Source organism: Ranitomeya variabilis, chromosome 7, assembly GCF_051348905.1.
Source record: "Ranitomeya variabilis isolate aRanVar5 chromosome 7, aRanVar5.hap1, whole genome shotgun sequence".
Lineage (NCBI taxonomy): Eukaryota > Metazoa > Chordata > Amphibia > Anura > Dendrobatidae > Ranitomeya > Ranitomeya variabilis.
In genome coordinates, this window is record NC_135238.1 from 11,661,378 (window position 1) to 11,680,626 (window position 19,249).

The 19,249-nt window shown below is 45.5% G+C and overlaps 1 protein-coding gene across 1 annotated transcript; it reads right to left on the reverse strand.

The window, feature by feature from the left end:
• Window positions 1–876: 876 nt before the first annotated feature.
• LOC143785304 (E3 ubiquitin/ISG15 ligase TRIM25-like) lies at window positions 877–2,705 on the reverse strand. Its single transcript, XM_077274059.1, has one exon. The coding sequence runs from the start codon at window positions 2,635–2,637 to the stop codon at window positions 1,072–1,074; it is 1,566 nt and encodes a 521-aa protein (XP_077130174.1). The 5' UTR covers window positions 2,638–2,705; the 3' UTR covers window positions 877–1,071.
• Window positions 2,706–19,249: the final 16,544 nt, after the last annotated feature.

Sequence of the window (19,249 nt, forward strand, 5' to 3'; positions counted from 1 at the left end):
GTTGTGCTTAGAAGTAAAGGGACATTACTGACATATACAAGCTGGGTAATGGCTACAGGAGCCTCATTGGCCACTAAATCCGCACATATAAGACCAGTTTGGTCGGTGGTATAAAGTCTACATCAAGTCTCCACACATTCATCTCCCAACACCAGAAGAACAGCCGGTGATGAGAGCAGGAAGCTCCTCCACATTGTCCTGATCGTTACTCCACAACCATTTATCTATGGATTTTATTAGTGAATGAACCTCACATGTGCAAATAATATACCGAAATGACATAAAACTGAGCGTCGCTCCGAGGAGGGCGAGGACCCGAAGCCCAGCGGCATCGATTCCCAACTCATCCAGAAGTCCCAGAAGTGAAATTCTGCTGAATATATAACATATCAGGTTGTGCCGCTGTGGGATTAATAAGCAGATGTGGGGTCTTCATTATGGGGCTGTGGTCGTCTCTTCTCTACATTTGTAGGTCCAGTGGGTCGGGGACTTTGAGCTGCGGCCGCCATGTTACCTGTATTCGGCCGTGAGGTTGTGCTGCTGAATCTCCTTGTATAAAGCAGGAATATGTCATCACTGGTGCGGACCCCACAGACCCTGAGAATGAAGGGGCCACAGAGCTGATTTAGTGCTGCCTCCCCTCCTTGTTTACCCTGCACAGCGGCGCTCCGGACCCCCGATGTGCCCCCCATCCACTGCGGCCGTACTGCAGCTCCTGCATCGCGGGAGTCCAGAGCTCCGATGTGCAGGAGGCTGAACTAATGCTGCAGCCCCTTTATTCTCAGGATCGGTGGGGTCCCAGGAGTCAGAGAGTGCTGACATATCCCCGCTATATACCAGCACTTTATCAGAGAGGATTAACCCTTTACTGAATAACAATTATCAATTCTTCCCAATCATTGATTCTGCATCTGATCTACAGGGAAGAGGAAAAACAATAGGAACAATCCCCCCATGACTCCGCCATATACACTGTATTATTAGAGGGTCCTGCTGATAACTCACTATATACAGATGTGTCCATGTGACAAGGAATAATGGAATTATAATGTGACGAGGATGACATCGGCCTCAGCTTCTGATTGTAACAGAGGCTCCATTATTCACCCAGAAGACAACATGTAGGGGTTCAGTGAAGGAGGCAGTGAAGGTGTGTAAGTGTCTGATGGGGTCACACAGCTCATAGAAGGACAGACGCCCGGCCTCATAGTCTAAGAAGACTCCAAGTGTTGGACATGTTGGCTTTACACTGAGCGCCAATACATCTGAGTTGTGCCATACTTTATATTCTCGATTATACATATCTAAATACCAAGATTTATCATTATTGTCAATACCAGACTGTCGTCCTTCCATTTCTATACTGGGATAGGACAATCCGATCCCACATTCTCCTATCTGGTCCCACTCTACCTCCCAGTAATGTCGTCCTGAGGAGAGGACACATCTGCTTAACCCCTGGGAGCAAGTCACAAATCTTCCTGATGATTCTGGTCTTTCCTGTTCTTCTGAATCTGTTGCTGTTTTCAGATCTTCTGATAGCTTCACCCTTCTATGAGCAGTGTCCACATCCAGCAATATGTCTGGGATATGGACCCCGAGCTCTGATGTTACATTGGTGACAATATCTCTCATAGATCGGTGTAAGGTCAGTGAGATCAGAACCTCATCTAGATCCTCCTCAAAAGTGACATGTTCGCCTTTTCCCTCTGTGTCCTCATCACCTCCAGGACTACACACTGTAATGTCATTTTCTTGTAAGAATCTTATTGGGTCGGTGACATGACACATCTCCTCCACGTGATGCATCTTTCTGGACAGCTCGTCCTTCTGTATTTCCAGCTTTTTGATCAGATGAGATATCTGGGACACAATCTTCTCCTCCTGCCTGGAGACCTCGTTCAGCACTTTCTCTTCTGCCATTTCCAGTTTCTTCTTAATGTCCATAAATATCTTACTGGTCTTCTTCTTATTATCGGAAGCTTTCTCCTGGATATTTCTCTTACGATCCTGAAGATTCTGGACTTTTGCCTGAATTTCTGCTTTTTGTGGATTTAGTTCATCCAGATATTCCCTCAGTTTCCTAATCTTCTTCTCAGAAGCCTCATCTAGAAGTTCCACCCGGTGTCCTCGGTGTTCACCAACCAGACAGCAAGACACACACAGACAAGCAGAGTCCTGCGGGCAGTAATATTCCAGAACCTTCTTGTGGTGGGAACATTTTTTGTTACCAAAAGAGCCGGTGGGTTCTGTTAATATATGATCCAATGCCTTGTTGTGGGCTGTCAGGTGGTCGTCACATAGGGAGCTTTCACAATGCAGACATGTCCTTACAGCCGGTACAGGAGACTTTATACAGTAAGTACAGAAGATTCTGGTCTCCTCCATATCAGGCTGAGTAGATGAGAAACGCTCCACTATGTTCCTCAGCTTCCGTTTCTTCTCCAGGGCCGGACGCTCCGGATATTCTGCTCTGCAGTCAGGACAGGAATACCCTCCAGCCGCCTCCTGTGCATCCAGCACACTCACAATACACGAGCGGCAGAAGTTGTGTCCACATCTCAGGGATACGGGATCTGTATAGAGGCTCAGGCAGATGGAGCAGTTCAGCTCGTCCCTCAGCTCAGCAGACACCATTGTAGTGGGAAAGAGGAGGAACCAAAAGCTTAAAAGTTTCTTTACATAAAAAGGGTGGAGGTTTCTGAGAATACGCTATTAGCTATTAATCCTGTCTCTCAAGGACTGATTGCTGCTGAAGCAGAAAATGATTTATAGAATCGTGTGTAGGATGAAAGTTGTTGTAGTTGTAGAGACTCCACCAGTTTGTAGTATAGAGAATCCTCCACCAGTTCGGGGAAGGAGAAATCAACTGAGCTCCAAAGAGCCTCTCCCAGATGTGAGATAAACGGAAGCTCAATTCCACTTATTCCGATCAGACAGGAGTCAGGAGACCATTATAAAGATCAGGGCAGCCTCATCCGCCTGTGGATCAAATGGTGCCGCTCAGTGAGCTCGTCCGTACTGTGGAAAGAAGCCTCCTGGTATTACATGCACGATTCTGGGCTGTACAATGACGAGATTAGAGAATGATGAGATTTATTTTTCACACGTACAATTGTTCGGTGGGGAAATTCACTCACTTGTCCATTACCTAGCAGTGGTTGGTGTGCTGCGCAGGTGTGGTGTGTTGGGCACACGGACAATGCACTGATGGAAAACATGGCGGTGTGAATGAGGCTTCAGGATGATAAAAATGTTCACTTTTTTTAACAAGACAAGTTCTTGCTCCAAAGACCCTGCTTCTTGTAGTCCACAGTCAGGGGAGCCTGGCAGTGTCAGACCCTCCTGATCGCTCTCTAATGATCATTAGAGGGAATGTCCAGTAAAAGACATTATCAGCTATCTGAAAGAAAGGTCCATCTATGCACAGATCAGCAGGAGGGAAACTTGTATCCCTGGTGGATACAGTCGAGTGTCCAGTGGGATGTCTGACAGCCGCTCCGTTCATCCTCTATGGGGCTGCCGGAAAAAGCTGATCGATCATGTGCACTGCTGCTCTGTCTAACAGGGATAAAAGTGCTCCATTCTGGTGATCGGTGCCGGTCCCAGCCGCCGGACCCCCACGATCAACAAAAATTCAAACATACGATCCTGTGAATAGATGATAACTTGCTTCCAGCAGAAAACCTCTTTAAGGCTCGCTCACACTGGCGTATAATACAGAGGAGTGCAACGTGAGAAACATCGCATTGTGCTCTGACCAATGTTAGTCAATGAGTCAGTGCTCATCTGGGAGTTTTTCCTCATCTCTAATCAGCCTAAAGAAAAAAATCACAGCATTCTACGAGTGGATGTGAGAAGTGGAGCGCACTCGCCAATGCAAGTCAATGGGTGCGAGAAAAAATCGGAATGCACACGGACCATGCGTATGACACCTGATTTTTATGCACCCATCATATAGGAAACATTTCATCAGCCGACTACAATAAATTTACAGCCCGAACCGCCACATATATATATATATATATATATATATATATATATATAACACATGTACAAGTGTTTCTCACTAAATTAGATTATCATTAAAAAGTTAATTTTTCAGTTCTTCAATACAAAAAGTGAAACTCATATATTATATAGAGTCATTACACACAGAGTGATCTATTTCACATGTTTATTTCTGTTAATGTTGATGATTATGGCTTACAGCCAATGAAAACCCAGAAGTCGTTATCTCAGTCAATTAGAATAATTAACAAAAACACCTGCAAAGGCTTAACAAAAACACCTGCAAAGTGTTTATAGAGGTCCTTAGTCTGTTTCTGTAGCTCCACAATCATGGGGAAGACTGCTGACTTGACAGATGTCCAGAAGGCAATCACTGACACACTCCACAAGGAGGGGAAGCCACAAAAGGTCATTGCTAAAGAAGCCGGCTGTTCACACAGTGCTGTATCCAATAATATTAATGGAAAGTGGAGTGGAAGGAAAAAGTGTGGGAGAAGAAGGGGCACGAGAAACCGGAATAACCGCAGCCTTGAAAGGATTGTTAAGAAAAGGCCATTCAAAAATTTGGGGGAGATTCACAATAATAATAATCTTTATTTTTATATAGCGCTAACATATTACGCAGCGCTTTACAGTTTGCACACATTATTATCACTGTCCCCGATGGAATCTAAATTCCCTATCAGTATGTCTTTGGAATGTGGGAGGAAACCGGAGTGCCCGGAGGAAACCCACGCAAACACGGAGAGAACATACGAACTCTTTGCAGATGTTGTCCAAGGTGGGATTAGAACCCAGGACTCCAGCGCTGCAAGGCTGCTGTGCTAACCACTGCGACACCGTGCTGCCCACGGAACAAGGAACGGACTGCTGCTGGAGTCATTGCTTCACCACCCACAGAGATGTCCAGGACATGGGCTACAAGTGTCACATTCCTTGTGTCAGCCACTCATGACCAATAGACAACGCCAGAAGCGTCTTACCTGGGCCAAGGAGAAAAACTAGACTGTTGTCAGTGGTCCAAGGTGTTGTGTTCAGATGAAAGTAAATGTTACATTTCATTTGGAAACCAAGGTCCCGGAGTCTGGAGGAAGAGTGGAGAGGCCACAATCCAAACTGCTGGAGGTCTAGTGTGAAGTCTCCACAATCAGTGATGGTTTGGGGAGCCATGTCATCTGCTGGTGTAGGTCTACTGTGCTTTATCAAGACCAAAGTCAGCGCAGCCGTCTACCAGGACATTTTAGAGCACTTCATGTTTCCCTCTGCCGACAAACTTTTTGGAGATGGAAATGTCATTCTCCAGCAGGACTTGGCCCCTGTCCACACTGCCAAAAGTACCAATACCTGGTGTACAAACAACAGTATCACTGGGCTTGATTGGCAGCAAACTCACTTGACCTTAACCCCATAAAGAATCTATGGAGTATTGTCAAGAGAAAGATGACAGACACCAGACCCAACAATGCAGACGAGCTGAAGGCTGCTATCAAAGCAACCTGGGCTTCCATAACCCCTCAGCAGCGCCACAGGCTGATCACCTCCATGCCACGCCGCATTGATGCAGTAATTGATGGAAAAGGACCAAGTGTTGAGTGCATTTACTGAACATACATTCAGTAGGCCGACATTTCAGATTCTAAAATCATTTTTCAAGCTGGTGTTATAAAGTATTCTAATTTACTGAGATAATGACTTTTGTGTTTTCATTGGCTGTAAGCCATAATCATCAACATTAACAGAAATAAACACATGAAATAGATCACTCTGTGTGTAATGACTCTATAGAATATAGGAGATTCACTTGTTGTATTGAAGAACTGAAATAAATTGACTTTTTGATGATATTCTAATTTTGTGAGAAACACCATTATATATAGATAGATAGATAGATAGATAGATAGATAGATAATAGATAGATAGAATATATATAATAGATGGATGGATAGATATACACAGTAGAATAGGAAGCAGTGAAATAATTGTCAATCTGAGCTCACAAGAGGCTCCTTGTTCACCTGTCTAATGTCTCCATGACCGGATAATGGTTCTGAGCTACAAAGTAGCAGCCGATTTCCTCTCTGTAGGTGACAGAAATGTTTTCTAATTTGTAGATAGGAGGGAAAGATGTGAATGTGCGAAAATGATTAATATATAACATTACTGTATTAATATTGTGCGTCTGCTGAAACTGTATAAAGAACCTGCTTAGTAGTAATGTGGGGAGAGGAGACGCTAAACTGGGGTCCAAATAATAAATGAAACCCAGATAAGCAGGAGGTTCCTGTTAGGATGTCTGTTTCATCAGGAACCGGGAAGAGACATCTCGAAATCTGTGATTGTGATCACAGCAGAATATGCTGGAGTAGACAAGCGAGCCTGAGTCTGCCTTATTTGTTATAGCTCTGTCATTGCAGGTTTTTCTGTGTAACCCAACAATTGTGCTATTAAAGGGTTAATGAGCCTCAGCAAGAGGCTCCCTGTAGCAAATAGCTACAGAACCAAGGATGAGCTCACAGAGCTTATAGTTTGTGACTGTTCTGTTAATTCAGGGATGTATCTAGGTGGGGCATGTGGGGAATTTGCCCCAGGCGCAGTCAGCAAGGGTGCACCATGGGGCCGCCTCATGCAGTAGTCCAAGGTATATCCCCGGCGGCTGCATTTTGCTGTTCCCATATAGGGAGTTAGCCAGTCTCTGAGCTGTCAGAAGGTGCAGCACACCTGCTTGTATGCCCTTCTTTCAGATGGGTGTGCAATTGAAGCCCTGCCTGCCGGCACTTCCAGTCAGGGAGACGTCAGCAACACGATCAGGTCTTGTGATCACATTGCTGATGTCATTGCTCGGCTCTGCAGAGAAAAGCAAAAAGTTGTGATAAACGCTTAAGTGGAGCTAAATACACTGAAAATGTATTGTAATTAGGAGAGTGGGGGAAGAAATTTGATGACACAGTATGGGAAGCGCAGTGGGAATAAGTGCGGACACAGTATGGGGGGTGAGGTGGGAATTGGGGAGGACACAGTATGAGGAGCGAACTGGAGGGGAGAAGTTTGAGGACACAGTATGGCGAGTGAGGGGGTTGATAGGTGTGAACACAGTATGAAGAGCGAGGGGGTGGGATGGGTGCGGGCACAGTATGGGGAACGAGGGGGGAATGGGTACAGACACACCCCTTGTCATGGACAGCAGCATGGAATCAATAGTGCTCTTAAAATAAATAATCATATTAATAGCATGCTGAGCTGTCTCAAAATAGAGATTAGTAGAAGAGGAGGTGCTGGCATTCAGAGATCTCAGAGTCTGCTGCTGCCTGCACATGTATTTGTGTGGGTGACGCCAGACTAAACTGATTGTATTAGAAAAACATATCAGAACCAATACACCGTGTTCCAAATTATTATGCAAATTGGATTTAAGTGTCATAAAGATTTAATTGTTTTGTTTTTCAAATAAACTCATGGATGGTATTGTGTCTCAGGGCTCAATGGATCACTGAAATCAATCTTAAACACATGTGGTAATTATTTTTCCAGGTGATTCTAATTAAAGGAAAACTACTTAAAAATGATGTTCCACATTATTAAGCAGGCCACAGTTTTCAAGTAACATGGGAAAGAAAAAGGATCTCTCTGCTGCTGAAAAGCATCAAATAGTGCAATGCCTTGGTCAAGTGATGAAAACATTAGATATTTCCTGAAAACTCAAGTGTGATCATCGTACTGTTAAGAGATTTGTGGCTGAATCTGAGCACAGACGTGTTCATGCTGATAAAGGCATAATAAGGAAGGTTTCTGCCAGGCAAGTTCATCAGATTTAGGGTACTTTCAAACATCAGGTTTTTTGCATCAGGCACAATCCAGCAAATGTTGGCAAAAATGGATCCGGCGCAGATTGTGAAAAACTGATGCGACGGATCCATTTTTTTCGACGGATCCGACTAGCATATCTAGATAATTGGATTAAAAAAAATTTGGAGCATGCCCAGTTTAAAAATCTGGAATCCAGCGCCGGAATCTGTCATTTTCCGGATCTGGCACCTTCTGGCTCCCATAGGCTTTCATTGTAGCAAACAGCTAGCGCTTCCGGATTTTTCACCAGAGACAAAAAACGTTGCTATGGACGTTTTTTCCAGAAACTGGAAACGGCAGATTTGCTGGATCCGGTGAAAACCGGTCGAAATGCAATGTCATCCGGCGCAATCCGGCACTGATACAAGTCTATGGGAAAAATAATGGATCCGGCAGCGACATTCGTCGGATCCGGTTTTTTGAAATTTAGCCGGATTGAGCTTGACAGCGAAAAGCTGATGTGTGAAAGTAGCCTAAGAGAGCAGCTGCTAAAAAGCCATTACAAACCAGTAAACATATTTGAAGCTGCTGGTGCCTCTGGAGTCCCTCGAACCTCAAGGTGTAGGATCCTTCAAAGACTTGCTTTGGTTCATAAACCTACTATTCGGCCACCCCTAAACAGTGTTCACAAGCAGAAGCTTTTGTAGTGGGTCCAGACATACATGAAGACTAATTTCCAAACAGTCTTGTTTACTGATAAGTGTCGAGCAACCCTGGATGGTCCAGATGGATGGAGTAGTAGATAGTTGGTGGATGGCCACCATGTCCCAACAAGGCTGCGACGTCAGCGAGGAGGTGGAGGAGTCATGTTTTGGGCCAGAATCATGAGGAAACAGCTGGTATTGCCCTTTAAGGTTCCTGAAGGTGTGAAAATGTCCTCTGCAAAGTATATAGAGATTCTGACGGACAACTTTCTCCCATGGTATAAAAAGCAGAAACGTGCCTTCAGGAACAAAATCATCTTCATGCTGACAATGCCCCATTTCATACTGCAACGAATCCCTCTGAGTCATTGGCTGCTATGAGCATAAAGGAGATAAACTCATGGTGTGGCCACCATCTTCCCCTGACCTCAACCCTATAGAGAACCTTTGGAGGATCATCAAGCAAAAGATCTATGAGGGTGGGAGGCCGTTCACATCAAAACAGCAGCTCTGGGAGGCTATTCTGACTTCACGCAAAGAAATACAAGCAGAAACTCTCCAAAAACTCACAAGATCAATGGATGCAGAATTGTGAAGGTGACAGCAAAGAAGGGTCCTATGTTACATGTAACTTGGCCTGTTGGGATGTTTTGGAGTTAAATAGCTTTTTTGTTCAGTGAATGTGACCTCCTAATGCTGCAAATTCCACAAATGAGACTTTTCAGTTCTTTATATCAAATGTTTAGCAATTCTACTGTGCCTAATAATTTGGAACAGAGCATTGTGAGGTTTTATTCATTTTGGAGATTATACTGTTATGATTGGGAGGTTTCTTCAATAAAATTTGATGTATAATCTAACGGGTGATGACTTTTAGACTGACTGTCATTTGCACCGACCATTTAGGAAAATCCGAGAAAACATCATTTGCATAATAATTTGGAACATGGTGTAGGTGGGGCATGTGGGGAATTTGCCCCAGGCGCAGTCAGCAAGGGTGCACCATGGGGCCGCCTCATGCAGTAGTCCAAGGTATATCCCCGGCGGCTGCATTTTGCTGTTCCCATATAGGGAGTTGGCCATTCTCTGAGCTGTCAGGCTGACAGAAGGTGCAGCACACCTGCTTGTACGCCCTTCTTTCAGATGGGTGTACAATTGAAGCCCTGCCTGCCGGCACTTCCAGTCAGGGAGACGTCAGCAACATGATCAGGTCTTGTGATCACATTGCTGATGTCATTGCTCGGTTCCGCAGAGAAAAGCAAAAAGTTGTGGTAAACGCTTAAGTGGAGCCAAAAACACCAAAAATGTATTATAATTAGGAGAGTGGGGGAAGAAATTCGAGGACACACTATGGGAAGCGCAGTGGGAATAAGCGCGGACACGGTATGGGGAGCAAGTTGGATATTGGTGAGGACACAGTATGAGGAGCGAACTGGAGACGAGAAATTTGAGGACACAGTATGGCGAGTGAGGGGATTGATTGGTGTGGACACAGTATGAAGAGCGAGGGGGTGGAATGGATGGGGACACAGTATGGGGAACGTGGGGGGAATGGGTACAGATACACCCCTTCTCATGGACAGCAGCATGGAATCAATAGTGCTCTTTAAATAATCATATTAATAGCATGCTGATCTGTCTCAAAATAGAGATTAGTGATTGAGGAGGTGCTGGCATTCAGAGATCTGAGAGTCTCCTGCTGCCTGCACATGTATTTGTGTGGGTGGCACCAGACTAAACTGATTGTATTAGCATCCTTTGTTCACACACTGTTACCACACAATAAGGTGTGTTGTAGCGGATTGAAAGTTGGATCTCTCCCTAAACTACTCTCAGCACTAACATCCCAATGCACGTTTCGCCGGTTTCCCAGCTTCATCCAGGGCTCCTAATGAAATAGATATCCAAACATGAACTTCCTAATTAAACTGGGTTTCATTTATTGTGGGTACCCCAGTTTAGGGATTCCTCTCCCTACACTACAACTAGTCATGCTTTTATTCTAATTTTAGTATACACACAATATTAAATATATAATTTTCAGTGTATTATTTATAATTCTTGCACATTTATATCCTTTTCCATCTTACTCCATTCACATTATTACCATTATAACCAGTGGTGCATGCTCAACGTGGAAGTGTAGTAATCCTAATAATTTGTAGAACCCCCCCTCTCTCCCTCTATGGACTTGCTGATGACTGGGGGAGAACTTGTTCCTCTACATTCTGACGTTGGTTCTGCATCTTCTAAGCACAATGTAAAACATGAAGAAAGACTCGTTTTCTGGAGAAAATACCTGACGATGTCATACGTCAGGCGGATAAAGGGGCGGCCGTGGTTGTGCGTCACAGGGAGGTTTACAGTCTGTAGAACCTTATCCTGGAGTCCGATTATGAAACTTACTGTATTTCTCACAACTCAACTCTGAATTTAAAGACAAATTGCAATAAATCCCCATTTATAGCCTTGGTTCAGCCCCGCATTTATTTCAGATAGCAAGTCGGTACTGTAAAAAGATTCTTACACATCAGCGCAGTGTTATTCTCCAGCACAGGTGGAGTATATAGTGATTCCCCTGGAACGTGTCCGGGCTCCTCACTCCTTCTCTGACCCGATGGTGGAATCTCTCCCCTGGAGTAAACCCCTCGGTGACTACAGGGAGCGTCCACCGACACATGACACCAGGGACGTACTACCTGTAATATGGAGAACCCCTAGAGGACGAACATTGTACATGATACCAGGGACACACTACCTGTAATATGGAGAACCACTAGAGGGCGCACATTGTACGTGATACCAGGGACATACTACCTGTAATATGGGGAACCACTAGAGGGCGCACATTGTACATGATACCAGGGACGTACTACCTGTAATATGGAGAACCCCTAGAGGACGAACATTGTACATGATACCAGGGACACACTACCTGTAATATGGAGAACCCCTAGAGGACGAACATTGTACATGATACCAGGGACATACTACCTGTAATATGGGGAACCACTAGAGGGCGCACATTGTACATGATACCAGGGACATACTACCTGTAATATGGGGAACCACTAGAGGACGAACATTGTACATGATACCAGGGACACACTACCTGTAATATGGAGAACCCCTAGAGGACGAACATTGTACATGATACCAGGGACATACTACCTGTAATATGGGGAACCACTAGAGGGCGCACATTGTACATGATACCAGGGACATACTACCTGTAATATGGAGAACCACTAGAGGGCGCACATTGTACATGATACCAGGGACATACTACCTGTAATATGGGGAACCACTAGAGGGCGCACATTGTACATGATACCAGGGACGTACTACCTGTAATATGGAGAACCCCTAGAGGACGAACATTGTACATGATACCAGGGACACACTACCTGTAATATGGAGAACCCCTAGAGGACGAACATTGTACATGATACCAGGGACATACTACCTGTAATATGGGGAACCACTAGAGGGCGCACATTGTACATGATACCAGGGACATACTACCTGTAATATGGGGAACCACTAGAGGGCGCACACTGTACATGATACCAGGGACGTACTACCTGTAATATGGAGAACCACTAGAGGGCGCACATTGTACATGATACCAGGGACATACTACCTGTAATATGGAGAACCACTAGAGGGCGCACATTGTACATGATACCAGGGACACACTACCTGTAATATGGAGAACCACTAGAGGGCGCACACTGTACATGATACCAGGGACGTACTACCTGTAATATGGAGAACCACTAGAGGGCGCACATTGTACATGATACCAGGGACATACTACCTGTAATATGGAGAACCACTAGAGGGCGCACATTGTACATGATACCAGGGACGTACTACCTGTAATATGGAGAACCACTAGAGGGCGCACATTGTACATGATACCAGGGACATACTACCTGTAATATGGAGAACCACTAGAGGGCGCACATTGTACATGATACCAGGGACGTACTACCTGTAATATGAAGAACCACTAGAGGGCGCACATTGTACATGATACCAGGGACGTACTACCTGTAATATGGAGAACCACTAGAGGGCGCACATTGTACATGATACCTGGGACATACTACCTGTAATATGGAGAACCACTAGAGGGCGCACATTGTACATGATACCAGGGACGTACTACCTGTAATATGGAGAACCACTAGAGGGCTCACATTGTACATGATACCAGGGACGTACTACCTGTAATATGGAGAACCACTAGAGGGCGCACATTGTACATGATACCAGGGACGTACTACCTGTAATATGGAGAACCACTAGAGGGCACACATTGTACATGATACCAGGGACGTACTACCTGTAATATGGAGAACCACTAGAGGGCGCACATTGTACATGATACCAGGGACATACTACCTGTAATATAGAGAACCACTAGAGGGCGCACATTGTACATGATACCAGGGACGTACTACCTGTAATATGGAGAACCACTAGAGGGCGCACATTGTACATGATACCAGGGACGTACTACCTGTAATATGGAGAACCACTAGAGGGCGCACATTGTACATGATACCAGGGACATACTACCTGTAATATGGAGAACCACTAGAGGGCGCACATTGTACATGATACCAGGGACGTACTACCTGTAATATGGAGAACCACTAGAGGACGCACATTGTACATGATACCAGGGACGTACTACCTGTAATATGGAGAACCACTAGAGGGCGCACATTGTACATGATACCAGGGACATACTACCTGTAATATGGAGAACCACTAGAGGGCGCACATTGTACATGATACCAGGGACGTACTACCTGTAATATAGAGAACCACTAGAGGGCGCACATTGTACATGATACCAGGGACATACTACCTGTAATATGGAGAACCACTAGAGGGCGCACATTGTACATGATACCAGGGACGTACTACCTGTAATATGGAGAACCACTAGAGGGCGCACATTGTACATGATACCAGGGACGTACTACCTGTAATATGGAGAACCACTAGAGGGCGCACATTGTACATGATACCAGGGACGTACTACCTGTAATATGGAGAACCACTAGAGGGCGCACATTGTACATGATACCAGGGACATACTACCTGTAATATGGAGAACCACTAGAGGGCGCACATTGTACATGATACCAGGGACGTACTACCTGTAATATGAAGAACCACTAGAGGGCGCACATTGTACATGATACCAGGGACATACTACCTGTAATATGGAGAACCACTAGAGGGCGCACACTGTACATGATACCAGGGACGTACTACCTGTAATATGGAGAACCACTAGAGGGCGCACATTGTACATGATACCAGGGACGTACTACCTGTAATATGGAGAACCACTAGAGGACGCACATTGTACATGATACCAGGGACGTACTACCTGTAATATGGAGAACCACTAGAGGACGCACATTGTACATGATACCAGGGACGTACTACCTGTAATATGGAGAACCACTAGAGGGCGCACATTGTACATGATACCAGGGACATACTACCTGTAATATGGAGAACCGCTAGAGGGCGCACATTGTACATGATACCAGGGACGTACTACCTGTAATATGGAGAACCACTAGAGGGCGCACATTGTACCTGATACCAGGGACGTACTACCTGTAATATGGAGAACCACTAGAGGACGCACATTGTACATGATACCAGGGACGTACTACCTGTAATATGGAGAACCACTACAGGGCGCACATTGTACATGATACCAAGGACGTACTACCTGTAATATGGAGAACCACTAGAGGACGCACATTGTACATGATACCAGGGACGTACTACCTGTAATATGGAGAACCACTACAGGGCGCACATTGTACATGATACCAAGGACGTACTACCTGTAATATGGAGAACCACTAGAGGACGCACATTGTACATGATACCAGGGACGTACTACCTGTAATATGGAGAACCACTAGAGGACGCACATTGTACATGATACCAGGGACGTACTACCTGTAATATGGAGAACCACTAGAGGACGCACATTGTACATGATACCAGGGACGTACTACCTGTAATATGGAGAACCACTAGAGGGGGCACATTGTACATGATACCAGGGACATACTACCTGTAATATGGAGAACCACTAGAGGACGCACACTGTACATGATACCAGGGACGTACTACCTGTAATATGGAGAACCACTAGAGGGTGCACATTGTACATGATACCAGGGACGTACTACCTGTAATATGGAGAACCACTAGAGGACGCACACTGTACATGATACCAGGGACGTACTACCTGTAATATGGAGAACCACTAGAGGGCGCACACTGTACATGATACCAGGGACGTACTACCTGTAATATGGAGAACCACTAGAGGGTGCACATTGTACATGATACCAGGGACGTACTACCTGTAATATGGAGAACCACTTGAGGGCGCACATTGTACATGATACCAGGGACGTACTACCTGTAATATGGAGAACCACTAGAGGACGTACATTGTACATGATACCAGGGACATACTACCTGTAATATGGAGAACCACTAGAGGGCGCACATTGTACATGATACCAAGGACGTACTACCTGTAATATGGAGAACCACTAGAGGGCGCACATTGTACATGATACCAGGGACATACTACCTGTAATATGGAGAACCACTAGAGGGCGCACATTGTACATGATACCAGGGACGTACTACCTGTAATACGGAGAACCACTAGAGGGCGCACACTGTACATGATACCAGGGACGTACTACCTGTAATATGGAGAACCACTAGAGGGCGCACATTGTACATGATACCAGGGACATACTACCTGTAATATGGAGAACCACTAGAGGGCGCACATTGTACATGATACCAGGGACACACTACCTGTAATATGGAGAACCACTAGAGGGCGCACATTGTACATGATACCAGGGACATACTACCTGTAATATGGAGAACCACTAGAGGGCGCACATTGTACATGATACCAGGGACGTACTACCTGTAATATGGGGAACCACTAGAGGGCGCACATTGTACATGATACCAGGGACGTACTACCTGTAATATGGAGAACCACTAGAGGGCGCACATTGTATATGATACCAGGGACATACTACCTGTAATATGGAAAACCACTAGAGGGCGCACATTGTACATGATACCAGGGACATACTACCTGTAATATGGAGAACCGCTAGAGGGCGCACATTGTACATGATACCAGGGACATACTACCTGTAATATGGAGAACCACTAGAGGGCGCACAGTGTACATGATACCAGGGACGTACTACCTGTAATATGGAGAACCACTAGAGGGCGCACACTGTACACGATACCAGGGACATACTACCTGTAATATGGAGAACCACTAGAGGGCGCACATTGTACATGATAGCAGGGACGTACTACCTGTAATATAAAGAACCACTAGAGGGCGCACACTGTACATGATACCAGGGACGTACTTCCTGTAATATGGAGAACCACTAGAGGGCGCACATTGTACATGATACCAGGTACATACTACCTGTAATATGGAGAACCACTAGAGGGCGCACATTGTACATGATACCAGGGACGTACTACCTGTAATATGGAGAACCACTAGAGGGCGCACATTGTACATGATACCAGGGACATACTACCTGTAATATGGAGAACCACTAGAGGGCGCACATTGTACATGATACCAGGTACATACTACCTGTAATATGGAGAACCACTAGAGGGCGCACATTGTACATGATACCAGGGACGTACTACCTGTAATATGGAGAACCACTAGAGGGCGCACATTGTACATGATACCAGGGACGTACTACCTGTAATATGGAGAACCACTAGAGGGCACACATTGTACATGATACCAGGGACGTACTACCTGTAATATGGAGAACCACTAGAGGGCGCACAGTGTACATGATACCAGGGACGTACTACCTGTAATATGGAGAACCACTAGAGGGCGCACATTGTACATGATACCAGGGACATACTACCTGTAATATGGAGAACCACTAGAGGGCGCACATTGTACATGATACCAGGTACATACTACCTGTAATATGGAGAACCACTAGAGGGCGCACATTGTACATGATACCAGGGACGTACTACCTATAATATGGAGGACCACTAGAGGGCGCACATTGTACATGATACCAGGGACATACTACCTGTAATATGGAGAACCACTAGAGGGCGCACATTGTACATGATACCAGGGACATACTACCTGTAATATGGAGAACCCCTAGAGGGCGCACATTGTACATGATACCAGGGACGTACTACCTGTAATATGGAGAACCACTAGAGGGCGCACATTGTACATGATACCAGGGACATACTACCTGTAATATGGAGAACCACTAGAGGGCGCACATTGTACATGATACCAGGGACGTACTACCTGTAATATGGAGAACCACTAGAGGGCGCACAGTGTACATGATACCAGGGACATGCTACCTGTAATATGGAGAACCACTAGAGGGCGCACATTGTACATGATACCAGGGACGTACTACCTGTAATATGGAGAACCACTAGAGGGCGCACATTGTACATGATACCAGGGATGTACTACCTGTAATATGGAGAACCACTAGAGGGCGCACATTGTACATGATACCAGGGACGTACTACCTGTAATATGGAGAACCACTAGAGGGCGCACAGTGTACATGATACCAGGGACGTACTACCTGTAATATGGAGCACCACTAGAGGACGCACATTGTACATGATCCCAGGGACATACTACCTGTAATATGGAGAACCACTAGAGGGCGCACATTGTACATGATACCAGGGACGTACTACCTGTAATATGGAGAACCACTAGAGGGCGCACATTGTACATGATACCAGAGACGTACTACCTGTAATATGGAGAACCACTAGAGGGCGCACATTGTACATGATACCAGGGACATACTACCTGTAATATGGAGAACCACTAGAGGGCGCACATTGTACATGATACCAGGGACGTACTACCTGTAATATGGAGAACCACTAGAGGGCGCACAGTGTACATGATACCAGGGACGTACTACCTGTAATATGGAGCACCACTAGAGGACGCACATTGTACATGATCCCAGGGACATACTACCTGTAATATGGAGAACCACTAGAGGGCGCACATTGTACATGATACCAGGGACGTACTACCTGTAATATGGAGAACCACTAGAGGGCGCACATTGTACATGATACCAGGGACGTACTACCTGTAATATGGAGAACCACTAGAGGGCGCACAGTGTACATGATACCAGGGACGTACTACCTGTAATATGGAGCACCACTAGAGGACGCACATTGTACATGATCCCAGGGACATACTACCTGTAATATGGAGCACCACTAGAGGGCGCACATTGTACATGATCCCAGGGACATACTACCTGTAATATGGAGAACCACTAGAGGGCGCACATTGTACATGATACCAGGGACGTACTACCTGTAATATGGAGAACCACTAGAGGGCGCACATTGTACATGATACCAGGGACGTACTACCTGTAATATGGAGAACCACTAGAGGGCGCACAGTGTACATGATACCAGGGACGTACTACCTGTAATATGGAGCACCACTAGAGGACGCACATTGTACATGATCCCAGGGACATACTACCTGTAATATGGAGAACCACTAGAGGGTGCACATTGTACATGATACCAGGGACGTACTACCTGTAATATAGAGAACCACTAGAGGGCGCACACTGTACATGATACCAGGGACGTACTACCTGTAATATGGAGAACCACTAGAGGGAGCACATTGTACATGATACCAGGGACGTACTACCTGTAATATGGAGAACCACTAGAGGACGCACATTGTACATGATACCAGGGACGTACTACCTGTAATATGGAGAACCACTAGAGGGCGCACATTGTACATGATACCAGGGACGTACTACCTGTAATATGGAGAACCACTAGAGGGCGCACATTGTACATGATACCAGGGACGTACTACCTGTAATATGGGGAACCACTAGAGGGCGCACATTGTACATGATACCAGGGACGTACTACCTGTAATATGGAGAACCACTAGAGAGCGCACATTGTACATGATACCAGGGACATACTACCTGTAATATGGAGAACCACTAGAGGGCGCACATTGTACATGATACCAGGGACGTACTACCTGTAATATGGAGAACCCCTAGAGGACGCACATTGTACCTGATACCAGGGACACACTACCTGTAATATGGAGAACCACTAGAGGGCGCACATTGTACAGGATACCAGGGACGTACTACCTGTAATATGGAGAACCACTAGAGGACGCACATTGTACATGATACCAGGGACATACTACCTGTAATATGGAGAACCACTAGAGGGCGCACATTGTACATGATACCAGGGACGTACTACCTGTAATATGGAGAACCCCTAGAGGACGCACATTGTACCTGATACCAGGGACACACTACCTGTAATATGGAGAACCACTAGAGGGCGCACATTGTACATGATACCAGGGACATACTACCTGTAATATGGAGAACCACTAGAGGGCGCACATTGTACATGATACCAGGGACGTACTACCTGTAATATGGAGAACCACTAGAGGGCGCACATTGTACATGATACCAGGGACGTACTACCTGTAATATGGAGAACCACTAGAGGGCGCACATTGTACATGATACCAGGGACATACTACCTGTAATATGTGGAACCACTAGAGGGCG

Bases quoted from the DNA above. Each gene is read 5' to 3' on its own strand.
- LOC143785304 (XM_077274059.1), bottom strand. From the start codon at position 2,637: ATGGTGTCTGCTGAGCTGAGGGACGAGCTGAACTGCTCCATCTGCCTG.